Raw genomic sequence first — 21,827 nt, 5'->3', positions numbered from 1 at the left:
GCGGGCAGGGAAGTGGCTTTGAGCCCAAGATCAACCATGATCTTATTGAAAGGTGGAGCAGGCTGGAGGGGCCAAGTGGCTTATTCCTGCTCCTATTTCTTATTCACTAATCTGGTCTTTCAATGGGGGGCCTTTACCCAGCATTCCCCGCGGTGGAGAATGTGCACAGACTGCAGGAGCCCAGCGCGCAGGCGCAGTAGGGGAGGGTGTATTGAGCATGCGCAGTGCGGTGTACGGGAGACGGACAGACAAACAGCAGCTGGGATCGCGCTTCGGCAGCGGGTAAGAATCAGTGGGCGCAGGGGAGCCATGGACCGGTAGGTAGGTGGGGAGGCTTAATAAACAACTGGGGCAGGCCGCAAGTCCCGAATAATAACCTGAAGATTCCGTGTTTGCAGCTGCGGGGGTGGAAAGTTCCAGTGTGACGCCATTGCGGCGCTGGAGCTGCGGATGAATGGGCTTTGTAGCATTCACGATGCTGAGAGGGTCGTGGATAACACGTTTGATGAGGTGGTCACACCGCAGGTAAGGGCTGCACAGGCAGAAGGGAAATGGGTGACCATCAGGCAGAGCAGTAGAGGCAGGCAGGTAGTGCAGGGGACCCCTTTGGCCATCCCCCTCTCAAACAGGTATACCGATTTGGATACTGTTGAGGGGGATGACTTACCAGAGGAAGGCAGCAGCAGCCAACTTCCCGGCACCAGGGGTGCTTCTGCTGCTCAGGAAGGGAGGAAAAATAGTGGGAGAGCAATAGTGGTAGGGGATTCTATCGTAAGGGGAACAGATAGGCGTTTCTGTGGCCATAGACGTGGCTCCAGGATGGTTTGTTGCCTCCCTGGTGACAGGGTCAAGGATGTCACTGAACGGCTGCAGGGCATTCTGAAGGGGGAGGGTGAACAGTCAGAGGTCGTGGTTCACATTGGGACCAATGACATGGGTAGGAAGAGGGATGAGGTCCTGCAGCAAGAATTTAGGGAGCTAGGTAGCAGATTAAAGAGCAGGACCTCAAAGGTTGGAATCTCTGGATTACTCCCGGTGCCACGTGCTAGTGAGTATAGGAATAGGAGGATAGAGCAGATGAATGCGTGGCAAATGAGTTGGTGCAGGAGGGAGGGCTTTAGTTTCCTGGATCACTGGGCCTGCTTCTGGGGAAGGTGGGACTTGCACAAGTCGGACGGGTTGCACCTGAACCAGAGCGGAACAAATATCCTTGCGGGGAGGTTTCCTAGCACTGTCTGGGGGGATTTAAACTTAAATGGCAGGGGGTTGGGAACCTGAGCAGGGAGACAGAGGAAAGGGAAACAGGGATAAAAGCAAAAGATAGGAAGGAGAAAAACAAAAGTGACAGTCAGAGAAATCAACGGTTTAAATCAAATGTGGCCACAGTAAATAATAATTCTAATAGGTCTAAGAGCGTTAAAAAAACAAGCCTGAAGGCTTTGTGTCTTAATGCGAGGAGCATTTGTAATAAGGTGGACGAATTGGCTGCGCAAATAGTGGTAAACGAATATGATTTGGTTGGGATTACGGAAACGTGGCTCAAGGATGGCCAAGACTGGGAACTCAACATCCAGGGGTATTCGATATTCAGGAAAGATAGGCAAAAAGGAAAGGGAGGTGCGGTAGCATTGCTGGGTAAAGAAGGGATTAATACAATTGTAATGAAGGATATTAGCTCTGATGATGTGGAATCTGTATGGGTAGAATTGAGAAATACTAAGGGAAAAAAACATTAGTGGGAGTGGTATATAGACCTCCCAACAGTAAGGCAGAGGTTGGGGATGGCATGAAAAGGGAAATTAAAGAAGCGTGCAATAAGGGCACAGCAGTCATCATGGGTGACTTTAATCTACATATAGATTGGGCCAACCAAATTAGTAACAATACTGTGGAGGAGGAATTCCTGGAGTGTTTACAGGATGGTTTCCTGGACCAATATGTCGAGGAACCAACCAGAGATCAGGCCATCTTAGACTGGGTATTATGTAACGAGAAAGGATTAATTAGCAATCTTGTTGTACGAGGCCCCTTGGGTCTGAACGATCATAATATGATCGAATTCTTCATTAAGATGGAGAATGAAGTAGTTGACTCGGAGACTAGGGTCCTCAATTTAAATAAAGGAAACTACGATGGTCTGAGGAGCGAGTTGGGTAGGATTGATTGGGGAATGGCACTCAAAGGGTTGACGGTGGATAGGCAATGGCAAACATTCAAAGACCGAATGGATGAGCTACAGAATTTGTTCATCCCAGTTTGGCACAAATTTTTTTTTAAAAGGTAACTCAACCGTAGCTAACAAGGGAAATTAGGGATAGCATAAGATCCAAGGAGACGACATATAAATTGGCCAGAAAAGCAATAATCCTGAGGAGTGGGAGCAGTTTAGGTTTCAACAAAGGAGGACAAAGGGATTATTTAAGAAAGGGAAAATAGAATATGAGAGTAAGCTTTCAGGGAACATAAAAACTGACTGTAAAAGCTTTTATAGATATGTGAAGAGAAAAAGATTGGTGAAGTCAAGCGTAGGTCCCTTGCAGTCAGAATCAGGGGGATTTATAATGGGAAACAAAGAAATGGCAGACCAACTAAATTCATACTTTGGTTCTGTCTTCACAAAGGAGGACACAAATAACCTCCCAGAGATGCCGGGGAACATAGGGCCTGATGAAAGGGTGGAACTGAAAGAAATCAGTATTTGTAGGGAAATGGTGTTAGGAAAATTGATGGGACTGAAGGCCGATAAATCCCCAGGGCCTGATAATCTACATCCCAGGGTACTTAAGGAAGTGGCCCTAGAAATAGTAGATGCATTGCTGGTCATCTTCCAGAACTCGATAGACTCTGGAACGGTACCCATGGATTGGATGGTAGCTAATGTTACCCCACTATTCAAAAAAGGTGGTGTTAGAATCCCCATGTACAGTCCCAGGGTTAGAATCCCCATGTACTGTCCCAGGGTTAGAATCCCCATGTACAGTCCCAGGGTTAGAATCCCCATGTACAGTCCCAGGGTTAGAATCCCCATGTACAGTCCCAGGGTTAAAATTCCCATGTACAGTCCCAGGTTCCGAATCCCCTTGTACAGTCCCAGGGTTAGAATCCCCATGTACAGTCCCAGGGTTAGAATCCCCATGTACAGTCCCAGGGTTGGACTCCCCATGTACAGTCCCAGGGTTAGAATCCCCATGTACAGTCCCAGGGTTAGAATCCCCATGTACAGTCCCAGGGTTACAATCCCCATGTACAGTCCCAGGGTTAGAATCCCCATGTACAGTCCCAGGGTTAGAATCCCCATGTACAGTCCCAGGGTTAGAATCCCCATATACAGCCCCAGGGTTAGAATCCCCATGTACAGTCCCAGGGTTAGAATCCCCATGTACAGTCCCAGGGTTAGAATCCCCATGTATAGTCCCAGGGTTAGAATCCCCATGTACAGTCCCAGGGTTAGAGTCCCCATGTACAGTCCGAGGTTTGGAATCCATGCGTTGGCAATGAGCTTGGACCCCAGCAGATGCTGACGCTGAAGCCCAGGTCAAGCGCAGGCCCACTGTGCCCACTCTGAACCCGGTTTCCTGCTCCCTCTGTGCCCAGCACTGCCTGCACCCCCAGCGCACGGAAGTGGAATTTCAGCCTCAGTGTTACAAGTTACATCGGTTACAGGCTGGACAGAGGAATAGTTCAAACTGACCCAGAGCTGTGTGATTGGTTCAGCCTGTATATCACTGACGGGTCCTTTTAAATTTGAGTGGTCAGGTATTCAAATTCTCGTAAACTCTAATCCCAGATATAAAAGAGGGGAGAGCTGTGTTTTAATCAGAGTCCCCCTGGAGATTCTCTGAGCGAAGCAACTGGTGAGCTTGCAGATTTTGACCATACAATCAATGGTTACAGCACAGAAGGAGGCCATTCGGCCCGTCGAGCCCGTGCCGAAACAGCGTAGCTCATCAGGACGGGGATTGAACCCGCGACATTGGCGTTATTAGCACCATGCTCGAACCATCTGAGCAAACTGACCAATATCAACTCCCACAGGGATGGGGAATTCTAGAATAAGGAGGAACCGGTCACGATTTGAAAGGTATTAAAGTATTCGAGGGGCCCTTACATTTGGGATATTTCTTTATTTTGTCCACTCGAGGAGTTAGATAACAGACTTCCTCCTGTCAATGTAGAGCTGGATTATTGGGCCGTGATGTGTTTCCTTGTTGATCTTCTGTTAAATACATTTCCTGAGTTAATTTAAATATAAACCAGATTTGCAGGCATGATGCTCTATTCACACATCGAAGGTGAGAGAGATGCTGTGGGTCACACACTAAGCCCAGTAGCTGAAAGTGATTAACAGACTGGGTTTTGTGTTTAGTGATCCCGGGCATGTTACCGATACCTTCCCTGGATACCAAGGCTAGGAGAGGCACTCTGGAAGGTATGGGGAGCTGGGTCTTGTCCATGAGAGTAACCGAAGGTAGAGAACTGAAATAATCCAGAGTTAGAAAGGAGAAAAAGCCCAAAAATGGAGCAGTTGGTAACAGGACATCAATTCATCTCCTCTTATCTTGGAGACGTCAAGGACTCGACACACTGTGTGTTTGAAACAAAGCTGGTTTATTTGGCATATATCCAGAAGATTAAACTCCAGCCCAGTTAGGGAGTTATTAACATCAGAAATAAACCCCAACTATCAGAATGAACATGGTTCAGTCCTGAACGTGACTAACAGCAGTAATAACAGCAGAATCCAACCCCTGCAGTCACTTGTGAACTCGCTGGTGTCTCAGCAGGCTGGATGACTGAGTGAATCCCTTCCCACACACTGGGCAGGTGAACGTCCTCTCCCCAGTGTGAGTGCGTTGGTGTACAGTGAGTGTGACTGACCGAGTGAATCCCTTCCCACACACGGAGCAGGTGAATGGCCTCTCCCCAGTGTGAACTCGCTGGTGTGCCAACAGATCATTTTTCCTTTTAAAGGTCTTCTCACAGTCAGAACATTTAAAAGGTCGCTTATCAGTGTGAACAACTTGGTGTGAAGTGAGGTCAGCTGATGAAGCGAATCCCTTCCCACACACGGTGCAGGTGAATGGCCTCTCCCCAGTGTGAATACGCTGGTGTTCAATAAGGTGGGATGAACGAGTGAATCCCTTCCCACACACGGAGCAGGTGAACGGCCTTTCCCCGGTGTGAGTATGCTGGTGTTCAGTGAGGTTCCTTGAACGAGTGAATCCCTTCCCACACATGGAGCAGACGAACGGCCTCTCTCCAGTGTGACTGCACCGATGAGTTTCCAGCTTAGATGGGCAAGAGAATCCCTTCCCACAGTCCCCACATTTCCACGGTTTCTCCGTGGTACGGGTGTCCTTGTGTCTCTCCAGGTTGGACGATCAGTTGAAGCCTCGTCTACACACAGAACACATATATGGTTACTCCCCGCTGTGAAAATTTTCCTTATATAACAGATTCTACAAACAAATACTAATTATGATATTCATACAATATTATAGTTGTGTAGCAAAGTTCTTCTGACAGGCAGTGTCCACCAACTGAGCAGACTGATAGTTAGCAGATCTGGGAGGCACCACAAGATGTTCCACCTTGACTGCAGCAGTCAGCTTTCTTATCCCCGGGGTTCGGACTCTCAACTAAGCTGCTAACTGCAAGATGGGAAAAGAGAACGGAATAATAGTGAAAAAAGGAAAATAAAAGGAAGATAAAAGGCAAAACAAAGTAATATCGGCAAGGAATAATGAATGTCTTGACGGCTGGGTGCTGTGAGTGATAACAGCAAGAAGGACATTTGAGTAGTCATTTTCTGCTTTTACGGGATTTGAGAAAGTGGTCGGCTTCTTTTCTGTGGAAAAGTTGAAGACTGTGGACAAGGATCATGACATTATATAGTTGGATAACATCAAGTGAAGACAAGGAGTTATTAGAGTGCCAATAGGACTGGCGTAGAACTGGTATTTACTTGTTTTTTTGAAGAAGTTTCGGGTTTCTGGTTAAAAGTAGTTTACTTGAAGTTTTAATTGATTTCTGATATGGTTATGGGACTTTGTATATTGTGGTGTTATTTAGTGTTAAAGCCTTCCTCAATGTACGAACGATCGAACGAACGAACGCTCAAGTGAACGCACGCGGACACAAATAATACGCACGCACACACGCATACACAATGGAACTTACGTTCAACCAAATGAAGGGCCTTCGCTCCCTAGGATGAAAGTGGGCATCCTATTGGGTGAGCGTGAGGCCTGTCTGGACGGATGAATGAACGCACACATGCACGCAGGTAGACAAATGACACGCACGCACGCAGACATGCACAATGGAATTTACGCTTGAGCGAACGAACGAACGGAGGAATGAATGACTGAATGATTGAGCAATGCCAGTAGGACTGGCGTATACGGGTTCTTTCTTTTCTTGGTTTATTAAATAGTGGCAGTTTGTACTGTAAACATTATTGATTTACCTGTAAAATTTATTAAAGCCCAAAAAGTAGAGCCTGCGTGATTCTTGTTACATCTGTGAATCAGATCATCCTGCTGAAGGAAAGTTACAGAACAAACAACCTCAAACTAAACTTACAATTAATGAACTAACAAAGGGCCTCCATCGAACTGCAAGGAATATTACTTCCAGCTGCATTCCTTTTACAGATGTGCTCGCTCTAACTCGATCTTCCGTATGTAGTGATCAATAACATGTCATTCTGTGGTGGACACTAGGTGGAGCAGTAGAGCTGTATATAGCTGTATGTATAAGATTACACTACCCATGAGGCTAGGCCACCCACAAGGCAGCAGTCAATATGGAAGCCTCTACAAGATGGATAGCAAAATACTGCAGATGCTGGAAATCCGAAATAACAACAGAAAATGCTGGAAAAACTCAGCAGGTCAGGCAACATCCGTGGAGAGAAATTAGAGTTGACGTTTCGGGTTGGGCCCTTCTTCAAAACTGGAAAGAAAAGAAACTAGATTGGAGGCAGGGCTGCGATCGGACAAAAGAATAAAAGAAACAAAAGAAGTAAAAGAGATTAGAAGCTAGACGAGATGGTAATAGGCTGGGATTAGGTGTAAAGTGTACTGGCAGGGCAAAAGATAGCTGCCAGGTGCGAGAGAGAAACAAAAGGAAAGGGGGGGGGAAAGGAGTGGAACAATTACAAGAGAAAATGAAATGGGGGCCGAGCTTATGATCTGAAATTGTTGAACTCGATATTGAGTCCGGAAGGCTGCAGACTGCCTAATCGGAAGATGAGGTGCTGTTCCTCGAGTTTACGTTGAGCTTCCGTGGAACAATACAAGAGGCCAAGGACGGTGAGGTCCGAGTGGGAATGGAGCGGTGAATTAAAATGACAGGCGACCGGAAGCTCGGGGTCACCCTTACAGACTGAACGGAGGTGTTCCGCAAAGCGGTCACCCAATCTGCGTTTGGTCTCCCCACTGTAGAGGAGACCGCATCGTGAGCAGCGAATACAGTATACTAGATTGCGAGAAGTACAAGTAAATCGCTGTTTCACCTGGAAGGGGTGTTTGGGGCCCTGGACAGTGGGAAGGGGGGAGGTATAGAGGCAGATGTTACATCTCCTCCGCTTGCACGGGAAGGTGCCAGGCGAAGAGGAAGGGCTGTTTGGGGTGCTAGAGGAGTGGACTAGGGTGTCTCGGAGGGAGCGGTCCCTGCGGAATGCTGAAAGGGGAGGGGAGGGGAAGATACGTTTGGTGGTGGGATCATTTTGGAGGTAGCGGAAATGCCGGAGGATGATCCATTGAATGTGGAGGCTGGTGGGGTGAAAGGTGAGGACAAGGGGAACCCTATCGTGGTTCCGGGAGGGAGGGGCAGGGGTGAGGGTAGAAGTGCGGGAGATAGAACTGACACGGTCGAGGGCAGTGTCAACCACAGTGGAGGGGAATCCTCGGTTGCGGAAGAAGGAAGACATGTCTGAAGCACTGGTGTGGAAGGTGGCATCGTCGGTGCAGATACGGCGGAGGCGGAGAAACTGGGAGAATGGAGTAGAGTCCTTACAGGAAGCGGGGTGGGAGGAAGTGTAGTCCAGGTAGCTGTGGGAGTCAGTGGGCTTGTAGTAAATATTGGTCGATAACCTATCCCCAGAGATGGAGATGGAGAAGTCGAGGAAGGGAAGGGAAGAGTCCGAGATGGACCATGTGAAGGTGAGGGAAGGGTGGAAATTGGAGGCAAAGCGAATGAAATTGTCAAGTTCGGGGCGAGAGCAGGAAACGGCACCGATACAGTCATCAATGTATCGGAAAAAGAGGTGAGGGAGGGGACCCGAGTAGGACTGGAACAAAGATTGTTCCACATAGCCCACGAAAAGGCAGGTATAGCTAGGACCCATGCGGGTACCCATGGCAACACCTTTGATTTGGAGGAAATGAGTGGAGTTAAAGGAGAAGTTGTTCAATGTGAGAACAAGTTCAGCCAGGCGGAGGAGGGTCGTGGTGGATGGGGACTGGTCGGGCCTCTGTTCAAGGAAGAAGCGGAGCGCCCTCAGGCCATCCGGGTGGGGGATGGAGGTGTAGAGGGATTGTACGTCCATGGTGAAAAGGAAGCGGTTGGGGCCAGGAAACTGGAAACTGTTAAAGTGGCGGAGGGCGTCCGAAGAGTCGCGGATGTAGGTGGGAAGAGACTGGACAAGGGGAGAAAAGATAGAGTCAAGATAGGAAGAGATAAGTTCTGTGGGGCAAGAACAGGCTGAAACGATGGGTCTACCAGGGCAGTCCTGTTTGTGGATCTTGGGAAGGAGGTAGAAGCAGGCTGTGCGGGGTTGGGGAACTATGAGGTTGGTGGCAGCAGGGGGAAGATCTCCAGAGGAGATGAGGTCAGTGACAGTCTTGGAAACGGTGGTTTGATGTTCGGTAGTGGGGTCATGGTCCAGGTGGAGGTAGGAGGAGGTGTCGGAGAGTTGGCGTTCAGCTTCCGCTAGGTAGAGGTCAGTACGCCAAACAACAACAGCACCACCCTTGTCAGTGGGTTTAATGACAATGTCAGGGTTGGATCTAAGAGAATGGAGTGCTGCAAGTTCAGAGGGAGGTAGGTTGGAGTGAGTGAGGGGAGCAGAGAAATGGAGACGGCCGATGTCACAGCGGCAGTTAGCGATGAAAAGATCTAGAGAGGGTAAGAGGCCAGGGGGAGGGGTCCAGGTAGAACGGGAATTCTGCAAGCAGGAGAAAGGGTCAGTTGTGCGGGGGGAAGACTCCTGGCCAGTGAAGTGGGCACGGAGACGAAGGCGGCGGAAAAAGAGCTCAACATCGTGCCGAGCTCGAAATTCATTGAGGTGGGGGCATAAGGGGATGAAGCTTAGGCCTTTGCTGAGGACTGATCGTTCAGGGTCAGAGAGTGGAAGGTCAGAGGGGATAGTGAAAATGCGGCAGGGGGTGGGATTGGGAGAAGGGGGGTCAGAGGAAAGTGAAGGGGAAGAAGGTTCCGGAGGGGCGTTGGTGTCCAAGAGTTGATGAAGCTTGCAATCCTTGACATCGGAAAGGAAGAAGAAAAGTTTTTTGTTGAAGCGTCGGATGAGTCGAAGGATGAAATGGAACTGTGGACCCGGACAGCTTTGAGATAGAGTGCGCCGGTGTTGCTGAAGAGAGAAGTCGAGAGTGTTCATGTGGCGCCGCATGGCGTTGAGCGTGGATCTCAGGATGCGGCGAGAGCAGTAGTTCGAGGAACGATGAATATCTTGGAGATATTTGTAATCCTGGGTGGATCCGAAGCACGAAGGGTGGAAGTTTAGTTGGAATCCACGTGGAGTAAGTCGGAACCGGAGACAGTTGCTGAGGAAAATGATGTGGCTGTGAAACCGAGTCTTGGCAGATACCTGATCAAACACGAGAAGGGAAACTGAAAGTAATGAAGATGAACAAGGTTGAAGAGCCAAACGGAGATCCCGTCGAAGAGAAGAGCAGAACTTCTTCAAGGTAGGCATTCCTAGAAGAGGTGTGGCAGTGAACCAAACACTAGTATGATAGCAAAATACTGCAGATGCTGGAAATCCGAAATAACAACAGAAAATGCTGGAAAAACTCAGCAGGTCAGGCAACATCCGTGGAGAGAAATTTGAGTTGCTGTACAAGTCCACATGAGCTCAATAAAAGTAACTAGCAAAAGCTAGCTGTGTTCATAATAAGAATGAACATAACATGGTACCAGGGTGGTGAAGATCTGCTGAAAATTGTGAAAAGCGACATGGAGAATTTGAAGCTACCAGAGCGTTTGAATCTCACAGAAAAAATCGACTACAACTGGCAGACTTTTAAACAGCAATTCGAACTCTATATTGCAGCCATCGGATTCGGTACAAAGCCAGACGCAAGGAAGATAGTGTTGCTGCTTACGGTTGCAGGCCCACAGGTGATAGAGGTATTTAATACATTTGTATTTAATCCAGCGGAGAACAGAGAAAAATTAGAAGATGTGCTAAAAAAATTTGATGCACATTGCTCTCCCAAAAAGAATGAGACGTATGAAAGATACATCTTCCGTTCTCGGACACAGCAACAAAATGAGACTTTTGATAGCTTTATAACTGATCTGAAACTGAAAGCACAGACATGTAATTTCTCTGAGCTCAAAGCATCCATGATTCGTGACCAGATTGTGTTTGGTATTCATGATAAAAAAGACAGGGAACGTCTGTTGAGAGAAACCAAACTAACATTGGAAAATGCTGTTGCAATATGCAAAGCCAGCGAGCTAGCTCAAAAGCACGTGAAGACGTTCAGTGAAATCAATAATGATGCAATTGTAAAGAGTGATAATGCTGCTGTCGGTGCTGTGTCCTACAAGGGGAAGAAACGTGGGCAGAACAGAAATGAAAAGCAATCGGAGGATGAAAATTTTAATTGTAAACGCTGTGGTTACAAACACCAGTTAAGACAATGCCCAGCATTTGGAAAAATGTGCACAAAGTGTAATGGAAAGAATCACTTTGCCAAACAATGCTTTTCAAAAGTAAAAACAACGAAAGGGCAACAAGTTAATGTGATTGACGACACTGATTTAAGTGAGACATTTTTTGTAGGAATGGTGTCATGTGACGATATCAAAAAAGATACAGAAAATGTGCAGCCCTCAGAAATAGACAATGCTGAACATAAAGTTAATGCATTAAAAGAGGACAAATGGATGATCCCACTGCAGATAAATGGAGCATTAGTTACATTGAAACTGGACACTGGGGCAAAAGCAAACTTAATCAGTATGAGTGACATTAACAATATGAAAAAAAAGCCCAAAATACAGAAAAAGTCAGTACTACTGAAGGACTATAATGGACAGAAAATAGATAGCTTAGGTGTATGCAGACTTAAAGTGACAGTCAAAGACAAAGTGCATCATCTCATGTTTTCTGTTGTGGCTGAAAGGCTTGATTCACTACTGGGTGACAAAGCTTGTGAGGACTTAGAACTGGTCAAAAGAGTTTACCGTATAAACTGTGCCATAAGCAGACCAGATGACTCAGGTGATGAAGCAGAGAGCCCATCAAGGATGAAAAGGCCAAAGGGTATCCATGTCTTCAAAAAGCCCAGTTTCTCCAAGAAAGAAAAAGACTTTAAGGTCAAAGAGAAGCCAAAGGAAGAAAAGCACAAAGAGGAAAAACACAAGGAGAAAAAGTCCAAAGATATAACCGCAGCAGATGTTGTTAAGCAGTGGAAAGAGAAAAAGAAAAAGAAGAAGCCTGCACCAGAGCAGGAAGCAGTTCCGGTGGATACTCCTTCTTTCCTCAGGCCAATCTTTGGTGTTCCATTAGCCGAGGCTGCTGAGAGGACTATGCTGTATGATGGGATCCAGCTGCCAGCAGTTTTTCGAGAGTGCATTGACTACATTGAGAGTTATGGCATGAAGAGTGAAGGAAACACTGAAACCCTCTTCAAGCAAAGATCGCAAGGAGACCTCGATCTATACAAGAGCAGATTGATGACAATGCCGCAACTGCATCTTGTCATTCACCGCCAGAACAATCTCATGAAGACACATCAGACTTACCCATGTTGAGATGATCCACACGTGAAGTAAAAGAGCCTGATAGACTTAATCTTTGAGTACAATGTAAAGCTTTGAAAATGTGTTCACTGTTTTGAAAATGTTTATGTTTATAGTGCACTAACAAAAGTGTTACTAATATTATCTTTACTGTTTTCTTGAAAGTTGATTGATATTGATTTTGTTAAATTTCAAAGAAAGGAGGATGTAGTGATCAATAACATGTCATTCTGTGGTGGACACTAGGTGGAGCAGTAGAGCTGTATATAGCTGTATGTATAAGACTACACTACCCATGAGGCTAGGCCACCCACAAGGCAGCAGTCAAGATGGAAGCCTCTACAAGATGCTGTACAAGTCCACATGTGCTCAATAAAAGTAACTAGCAAAAGCTAGCTGTGTTCATAATAAGAATGTCTATTTATTAATGAACATAACACCGTAGACATAGGCTTGGCAGATTGTGTTTGTAACTAACAGCTCCTTCAGTATATTTTCTTCCCACAATTGAGTGTTGTGCCTCAGGAGTTAATTGAGTCATAGTCATAGAGTCATAGGCCTAGAAATTCAGTGCCCTTAGCGCCGATTTTGCGGCGCTAGAGGGCCTAGCGCTGCAATTGGCGCCGGCGCCTAAATTGCCTGGGGCCCTTCCGCCGCGGTAGACCGGTAGCGCTGCGCCGGCACCGATGATGTCATCGGTGTGCGCAGCGTCCCGGTTGCCGTGGTGACGGGCCCCAGCGCCGAAATTGACTTGCGGCCGCCTCGCCCGTGGCAGCCGCAAGCAACGTTCTGGCAGAGGTGCCTTGCACAAGTTTGCGCCGGCGCATTAAAGGCCCCGCGGCGGCCGGCCGCTTTCCCGCCGCCCGCCTGGCCGCAGCTCCCTCCCAGGACTTCCCCCCCCCCCGAACCGAAGCAAGCCCGGCACTTGTCCGAGGTGCCGGGCTCATTTTTAATAAGATTATCGCGGGCCGCGGCCGGGTGCAGGCAGCTCCTCCTTAAGGGAAGGAGGAGGCCTGCACTTCCCGAACCTGCCGCACCGCAGCGGGCGCCGCAGCGCCGGAATAGCGCCGAAATTCAGCGCATAGCGCCAGTTTTCAGGCGCTAACAGCTTTCAGCAGCGCCGGCAGCCGTTTGGGCGCAGAACCAGTGAATTTTGGGCCCGACCAGCGCGACTTAGCTCCGGCACTAACTTCCGGCGCTAAAGCCCGGGCAGCGCCAAAACTCAATTTCTAGGCCATAGAGTTTTACAGCACAGAAAGAGGCCCTTCGGCCCATCATGTCTGCGCCGTCCATCAATCCCTGTCCAGTCTAATCCCATTTTCCAGCATTTGGTCCATAGCCTTGTATGCAATGGAATTTCAAGTGCTCATCCAAATGCTTTTTGAATGTTGTGAGGGTTCCTGCCTCTACCACCCTTTCAGGCAGAGAGTTCCAGATTCCAACCACCCTCTGGGTGAAAAAGATCCTCCTCAAATCCCCTCTAAATCTCCTGCCCCTTACCTTGAATCTATGCCCCCTTGTTATTGACCCCCCTACTAAGGGGAAAAGTTCCTCTTTATCTACCCTATCTATGCCCCTCATCATTTTGTACACCTCAATCAGGTCCCCCTCAGCCTTCTTTGCTCCAATGAAAGCAACCCCAGCCTGTTTAGTCTTTCTTCATAGCTGAGGCGCTCCATCCCAGGTAACATCCTGGTGAATCTTCTCTGCACCCTCTCTAAAGCAATCACATCCTTCCTATAGTGAGGTGACCAGAACTGCACACAGTACTCCAGCTGTGGCCTCACCAGCGTTTTGTACAGCTCCATCATAACCTCCCTGCTCTTATATTCTATGCCTCGGCTAATGAAGGCAAGTATCCCATATGCCTTTTTAACCACCTTATCTACCTGTTCTGCTGCCTTCAGGGATCTATGTACATGCACACCAAGGTCCCTCTGACCCTCTGTACTTCCTAGGGTCCTACCACTCATTGTGTATTCCCTTGCCTTATTTGTCCGTCCAAAATGGAACTATAAACGTCTTAAATTGATAATTAAGACTGATGGCTTTGCCCGTTGCCTAGACAGCACAATTATGTTTATGGACCTCTCCAAAAGGGATGGTCTCTGTGTAGAGAATAACAACAACTTTCATTTATGTAGCACCTTTAACATAGTAAAATGTCCCAAGGTGCTTCACAGGAGCCTATTATCAAACAAAATTTGACACCAAACCACATAAGGAGATATTAACGCAAAAGAGGTAGGTTTTAAGGAGCGGCTTAAAAGAGGAAAGAGAGTCGGGGAGTTTGGGGAACGAATTCCAGAGCTTAGGGCCCAGTAGCTGAAAGCACGGCTGCCAATGGTGGAGCGATTAAAACTGGGGACGTGCAAGAGGCCAGAATTGGAGGAGCGCAGCAATCTGGGAGGGTTGTAGGGCTGGAGGAGGTTACAGAGATAGGGAGGGGTGAGGCCAAGGAGGAATTGAAAAAAGCTTCAATTTAAGAGTTTCTGGGCAGTTAGTCTTTTAATTCAGAATCTAGCAGCCTCTATGTAAACATATAATAGCAAAATACTGCGAATGCTGGAAATCTGAAATAACAACGGCAGGTCATGTGTATATGAAATAAAGAAAATCTGTCTTGTGTTTAGAATTTCATTCTAAATCTAATTTAATTGTGACAATATTTTCATTTTAATTCCAGACTTCTAAATCCCCCTTTCGCACACTCGGTCCCTCCCTACAAACTGTCCCTGTGTAATATTTCTCAGTTTAGGTGAAGGACGCTCCCTGACTATTCTCCATTTCTCCTCCATTTACAGATGCTCCCTGACCAGTCTCCATTTCTCCTTCATTTATAGACACTCCCTGACCAGTCTCCATTTCTCCTGACATCGGTAGTGGGGAAAATGCTAGAGTCCATTATAAAAGATGTAATAGCAGAGCACTTGGAAAACAGTGACAGGATCGGACAAAGTCAACATGGATTTACAAAGGGTAAATCGTGCTTGACTAATCTACTGGAATTTTCTGAGGATGTAACTGGTAAAATAGATAAGGGAGAACCAGTGGATGTGGTGTATTTGGACTTTCAGAAGGCTTTTGATAAGGTCCCGCATAAGAGATTAGCGTGTAAAGTTAAGGCACATGGGATTGGGGGCAAGGCACTGACTTGGATAGAGAACTGGTTGGCAGACAGAAAGCAAAGAGTTGGAATAAATGGGTCTTTTTCCAAGTGGCAGGCAGTGACTAGTGGGGTACTTCAGGGATCGGTCCTTGGACCCCAGCTATTCACAATATATATTAATGATCTAGACAAGGGAACTAGATGTAATATCTCCAAATTTGCAGATGACACAAAGCTGGGTGGGCATGTGTGCTGTGAGGAGGATGCCGAGAAACTCCAGGATGATTTGGACAGGTTGGGTGATTGGGCAGCAGCATGGCAGATGCAATATAACGTGGATAAATGTGAGGTTATCCACTTTGGTAGCAAAAACAGGAAGGCAGATTATTATCTGAATGGCAATACATTGGGAGAAGGGGAAGTGCAACGAGACCTGGGTGTCCTTGTGCACCAGTCGCTGAAGGTAAGCATGCAGGTGCAGCAGGTGGTTAAGAAGGCAAATGGTATGTTGGCCTTCGTAGCGAGAGGGTTTGAACATAAGAAATAGGAGCAGGAGTAGGCCAATCGGCCCCTCGAGCCTGCTCCACCATTCAATAAGATCATGGCTGATCTGATCCTAACCTCAAATCTTCTATCACTCTCCATCCCACCTGAACCCATGTGATCTCCCGGGAGAGGCGAAAAACCAGGTAAAAAACCCAATGGCCAATTTGGGAGAAAAAATCTGGGAAATTCCTCTCCGACCCATCTAGGCGATCGAAACTCGTCCAGGAGATCACTCTGTCCCTATATTTTCTACAGTACTTACCTTCTGTAAAGGCGATCTCCACCCCAGCCAGGAACAGGAATAAAACCATCTCCTGAAATCTAACAGAATTAGAACACAAGAAGTAGGAGCAGAACCAGGCTACACGGCCCCTGGGCCCACTCCACTACCCACAGGGCCATGACCATTCCGAACCTAGACTCATGTCCAATTTCCTGCCCGCTCCCCGTAACCCTTAATTCCCTTTACTTCTAGGAAACTATCTATTTCTGTTTTAAATTTATTTAATGATGTAGCTTCCACAGCTTTCTGGGGCAGCAAATTCCACAAACCTACCACCCTCTGAGTGAAGAAGTTTCTCCTCATCTCAGTTTTGAAAGAGCAGCCCCTTATTCTAAGATTATGCCCCCTAGTTCTAGTTTCACCCATCATTGGGAACATCCTCACCGCATCCACCCGATCAAGCCCCTTCACAATCATATATGTTTCAATAAGATCGCCTCTCATTCTTCTGAACTCCCAATCTACTCAACCTCTCCTCATATGACCACCCCCTCATCCCCGGGATTAACTGAGTGAACCTTCTTTGTACTGACTCGAGAGCAAGTATGTCTTTTCTTAAGTATGGACACCAAAACTGTATGCAGTATTCCAGGTGCGGTCTCACCAATACCTTGTACAACTGAAGCAATACCTCCCTGTTTTTATATTCTATCCCCCTAGCAATAAAAGCCAACATTCCATTGGCCTTCTTGATCACTTGCTGCACCTGCATACTAACTTTTTGAGTTTCGTGCACCAGGACCCCCAGATCCCTTTGTACTACAGTACTTTCCAGTTTCTTGCCATTAAGATAATAACTTGCTCTATGATTTTTCCTGCCAAAGTGCATAACCTCACACTTTCCAGTATTGTATTCTATCTGCCAAATCTCTGCCCACTTACTTAGCCTGTCTATGTCCCTTTGCAGGTTTTTTATGTCCTCCTCACTCACTACTTTCCCTCCCATCTTTGTATCATCTGCAAACTTTGATATGTTACACTCGGTCCCCTCCTCCAAATCATTAATATAGATTGTAAAGAGTTGGGGATGCAGCACTGACCCCTGCGGAACACCACTAGTTACTGATTGCCAGTCTGAGAACAAACCATTTATCCCAACTCTCTGCTTTCTGTTAGAGAGCCAATCCTCCACCCACGCCAGAATATTACCCCCAATCTCGTGATTTTTTATCTTGAGCAATAATCTTTTGAGTACAGGAACAACGATGTCTTGCTGCAGTTGTACAGGGCCTTGGTGAGACCACATCTTGAGTATTGTGTGCAGTTTTGGTCACCTTATCTGAGGAAGGATGTTCTTGCCATGGAAGTAGTTCAGCGAAGATTCACCAGGCTGATACCTGGGATGGCAGGAATGATGTTTGAGGAGAGATTGGATCGATTGGGCTTGTACTCGCTGGAGTTTAGAAGAATGAGAGGGATTCTCATCGAAACTTATAAAATTCTAACAGGACTAGACAGACTAGATGCTGGAAAAATGTTCCCGATGGTCGGGGAATCCAGAACCAGGGGTCACAGTCTAAGGATAAGGGGTAGGCCATTTAGGACAGAAATTAGGAGGAATTTCTTCACCCAGAGAGTGGTGAACCTGTGGAATTCTCTACCACAGAAGGCAGTAGAGGCCAATTCATTAAATATATTCAAGAAGGAGTTGGATATATTTCTCAAGGCTAAAGGGATCAAGGGGTATAGGGAGAAAGCAGGTACTGAATTTGGATGATCAGCCATGATCGCATTGAATGGCGGAGCAGGCTCGAGGGGCCGAATGGCCTACTCCTGCTCCTATCTTCTATGTTTCTATGTTTACAGACGCTCCCTGACCAGTCACCATTTCAAATCAAATCAAATCAAATCAACTTTTATTGTCATTGTTAGTGCACAAGTGCAGTACAACGAAATGTAGGCTTGCGGCACCCGAGAGTGTACAATTTGGATTAGGACACTTAAACATTTCAACATACATTTGTACATATATATTAGCATAAATATGACCATAATAAAGTGCATCGGCAGATGTGCAGGCTTTAGTGTTTATTTGTGGAGTTCAGTAGGATGACAGCCCTGGGAAAGAAGCTGTTCCTAAATCTGGTCGTACGGGTGCGAATGCATCTGTAGCGTCTTCCAGATGGTAGGAGGGTGAACAGACTGGCTGGGGTGGGTAGGGTCTTTGATGATGGACCGTGCCCTCCGTAGGCAGCGTTTCTGATATATATGTTCTATGGTCGGTAGCCGGGTGCCGGTAATGCGTTGGGCAGTTTTGAGTACCCGCTGCAGGGCTTTCCGGTCATGGGAGCTACAGCTGCCGTACCATACCGTGATACAGTTTGTCAGGATGCTCTCTATAGTGCAGCGGTAGAAGTTAGAGAGGATCGGGGGTGACAGATTACATCCCTTCAGCCTCCTCAAGAAATATAGGTGCTGCTGGGCCTTCTTCACCAGAGAGGAGGTGTTGAGGGACTAGGAGAGGTCTTCCGTGATGTGGACTCTGAGGAACTTAAAGCTGGCCACCCTTTCCACCTCCGCCCCATTGATGTGGATGGGGGTGTGACTTCCGCCTTTGGACTTCCTGAAGTCCACGATTATTTCCTTTGTTTTCTTGGTGTTAAGGGCCAGGTTGTTGTCGGCGCACCACTTCACGAGATGCTGGACCTCCTCCCTGTAGGCTGACTCATCATTGTTGGTGATCTGGCCTACTACCGTGGTGTCATCTGTGAACTTGATGATGGTGTTGGAACCATTAACAGCCACACAGTCGTGGGTGAAGAGGGAGTAGAGGAGGGGGCTCAGCACACATCCTTGTGGGGCCCCCGTGTTCAGGGTCGGGGGGGGAGGTGTGGTTACCTAATTTGACAGACTGGGGTCTGTTTGTTAGGAAGTCCAGGGTCCAGTTGCAGAGGGAAGTGTTCAGGCCAAGAGTTTGGAGTTTGGTGGCCAGCTTGTTGGGGACGATAGTGTTGAATGCTGAGCTGTAGTCTATAAACAACATTCTGATGTAGGTCTCCTTACCATCTAGGTGATTCAGTGCCGAGTGTAGAGCAGTTGTGATTGCATCCTCCGTTGATCTGTTTGCCCGATAGGCAAACTGGTGTTGGTCAAGGGAGGCAGGAACACTGGCTTTGATGTGGGCTAAGACCAGTCTCTCGAAACACTTCATTATGATGGGTGTGAGTGCGACAGGTCGATAGTTGTTCAGACACGTCACAGCCGCTTGTTTAGGCACAGGAATGATGGTGGCGGTCTTGAAGCATGTAGGGACTACTGCCTGGGCCAATGACAGGTTGAAGATGGCGGTGAAGACATCAGCCAGCTGATCAGCACATTCCTTGAGTACCCGTCCAGGGATGCTATCCGGTCCAGTAGCCTTTCGTGTGTTCACTCTGCGTAGAGCGCCCCTTACGTCGGAGGTCGACAGAGTGAGCACCTGGTCTTCCGGGGGTGGCAAGGCTTTGGTAGCCAGCTCCTTGTTGTCCCTGTCGAAGCGAGCGTAGAAGTTGTTAAGCTCCTCCGGAAGGGAGGCGTCGCTGGCCGGGGGACTGGTGTTTTTGCCCTTGTAGTCAGTGATGGACTGGATGCCTTGCCACATGCGCCGGGGGTCCGAGTTGTTGCGGAAGTGATCCTCTATCCGCAGTGTCTGTTTCCATTTGGCAGTCCTGATACCCTTTTTTATGTTGGTCCTAGCTGCACTGTAAGCCGCCACGTCGCCAGATTTAAATGCTGCGTCGCGTGCTTTCAACAGTGAGCGGACCTCTCCATTCATCCAGGGTTTCTGGTTGGGGTATGACCTGATATTTTTGTGGGTCGTGATGACCTCGACGCAGCTGTTGATGTAGAATAGCACTGTGGATGCGTATTCCTCGATGTCATTGTGGGCAAACATGCCCCAATCAGTGCGTTTGAAGCAATCCTGAAGCTCCGATACTGCCCCCTCTGGTCATACTTTCACTGCTCTCGTTGATGTTCTCTCTCTTTTGATGAGCGGTTTGTATGCCAGGGCTAGAAACAGGGAGAGGTGGTCAGACTTCCCAAGGTGGGGGCAGGGAATGGCCTTGTAAGCATCTACAATGCTCGTGTAGACTTGATCCAGTGTGTTCTCCCCTCTTGTGGGGCAGGAGACATTCTGGTGGAATTTCGGTAGTACAGTTTTTAGGTTTGTGTGATTGAAGTCCCCCGCGATGATAAAAGCTCCGTCTGGGTGCGCAGTTTGTTGTTCGCTGATGGCCCTGTAGAGGTCCTTCAGTGCTAGTTTGGCATTAGCGTGTGGTGGGATGTAGACCGCAGTGATGATAACATTCGTGAATTCCCGAGGCAGGCAGAAGGGTCTGCACCTTACCATGAGGAATTCCAAATCAGCCGAGCAGGATCTATCAATTATATCACTGTTGGTGCACCAGGCATTGTTGGTGTAAATGCACAAACCGCCTCCCTTGCTCTTACCGGAGTCTGCAGTTCTGTCGGCGCGGAAGACCGTGCTCCATTTACAGACGCTCCCTGAACAATCACCATTTTTCCTCCATTTTCCGCCCTGCAGCGGGTAGTCAAAACTGCCCAACGCATTACCGGCACCCGGCTACCGAACATAGAGCACATATACCAGAAACGCTGTTTACGGAGGTCACGGACCATCATCAAAGACCCTACCCACCCCAGCCACAGTCTGTTCACCCTCCTGCCATCTGGGAGACGCTACAGATGCATTCGCACCCGAACGACCAGATTTAGGAACAGCTTCTTTCCCAGGGCTGTCATCCTACTGAACTCCACAAATAAACTGCACATCTGCCAATGCACTTTATTATGGTTATGTTTATGTTAATGTATTACAAGCCAAATGAATGTTGAATGTTTAAATGTCTTAATCTAAATGTACACTCTCGGGAGCCGCAAACCTACATTTCGTTATACTGCACTTGTGCACTAACAATGACAATAAAGTTGATTATTATGAATTATGAATTTATAGACGCTCCCTGACCAGTCTCCATTTCTCCTCCATTTTCAGACGCTCCCTGACCAGTCTCCATTTCTCTTCCATTTCTAGACGCTCCCTGACCAGTCTCCATTTCTCCTCCATTTACAGATGCTCCCTGACCAGTCAGCATTTCTTCTCCATTTACAGACGCTCCCTGACCAGTCTCCATTTCTCCTCCATTTACAGACGCTCCCTGACCAGTCACCATTTCTCCTCCATTTACCGATGCTCCCTGACCAGTCACCATTTCTCCTCCATTTACAGACGCTCCCTGACTCACTTCCTGTCTGTCCCGGAGTTTGGCGCTTTGTTGAGATTCGGGCCGGAGTGAAACGGGAACCCGCGGGTGGGGGCGGATAATGTTCACTGCTCTTATAATCGGGCCTGGGGCCGCACTCGGGGTGTATGAAGCCCGCGTCCCCCCAGGGTTCATTAACCCGCCTCCCTCTGACCTGTTGCAGCTTCGCCACCCGCGCATGCTCAGCTCACCCTGCCCAACAATCAGCCTCTCCCGCGCATGCTCAGCTCACCATCTGTTCTTCAGGTTCAAAGGTCAAGCCCCGCCCCTCACACACTCCGATTGCTTGGAGGACCCGCCGCCCGCTCGGTGCTCCAGTCCCGCCCCGCTCTTCCTATTGGTCCGGAGCTCCCATCAATCACCCGGGCAGTGAGCTGAGCATGTGCGGACCTTGGCAGCAGCCGCTGACACATCAGGTGAGAGAGCTCAAGGAGCGGGTTCATGAACCCCGGGGGGACGCGGGCCGCTCACACCCCGAGCTCAGGGAGCGGGTTCATGAACCCCGGGGGTACGCGGGCTGCTCACACCCCGAGCTCAGGGAACGGGTTCATGAACCCCGGGGGGACGCGGGACGCTCACACCCCAAGCCTGACATCGGTAGTGGGGAAAATGCTAGAATCTATTATAA

General features: G+C 48.0%; 1 protein-coding gene across 1 annotated transcript in view; it reads right to left on the bottom strand.

Moving 5' to 3' along the window:
• LOC147118558 (uncharacterized) overlaps positions 1 to 21,827 on the bottom strand; it is a 186,792-nt gene that overhangs the window by 161,958 nt on the left and 3,007 nt on the right. Inside the window, 1 exon segment of the mRNA XM_085983936.1 lies at positions 4,831 to 5,366. Within this exon segment, the coding sequence (XP_085840062.1) occupies positions 4,831 to 5,366 (536 nt within the window).

The sequence above is a fragment of the Somniosus microcephalus genome, chromosome 4, assembly GCF_052327205.1.
Source record: "Somniosus microcephalus isolate GS21.2 chromosome 4, FLI_Smic_1.0, whole genome shotgun sequence".
In the NCBI taxonomy this organism is placed as follows: domain Eukaryota; kingdom Metazoa; phylum Chordata; class Chondrichthyes; order Squaliformes; family Somniosidae; genus Somniosus; species Somniosus microcephalus.
This window is presented reverse-complemented; position numbering and strand designations above follow the sequence as displayed.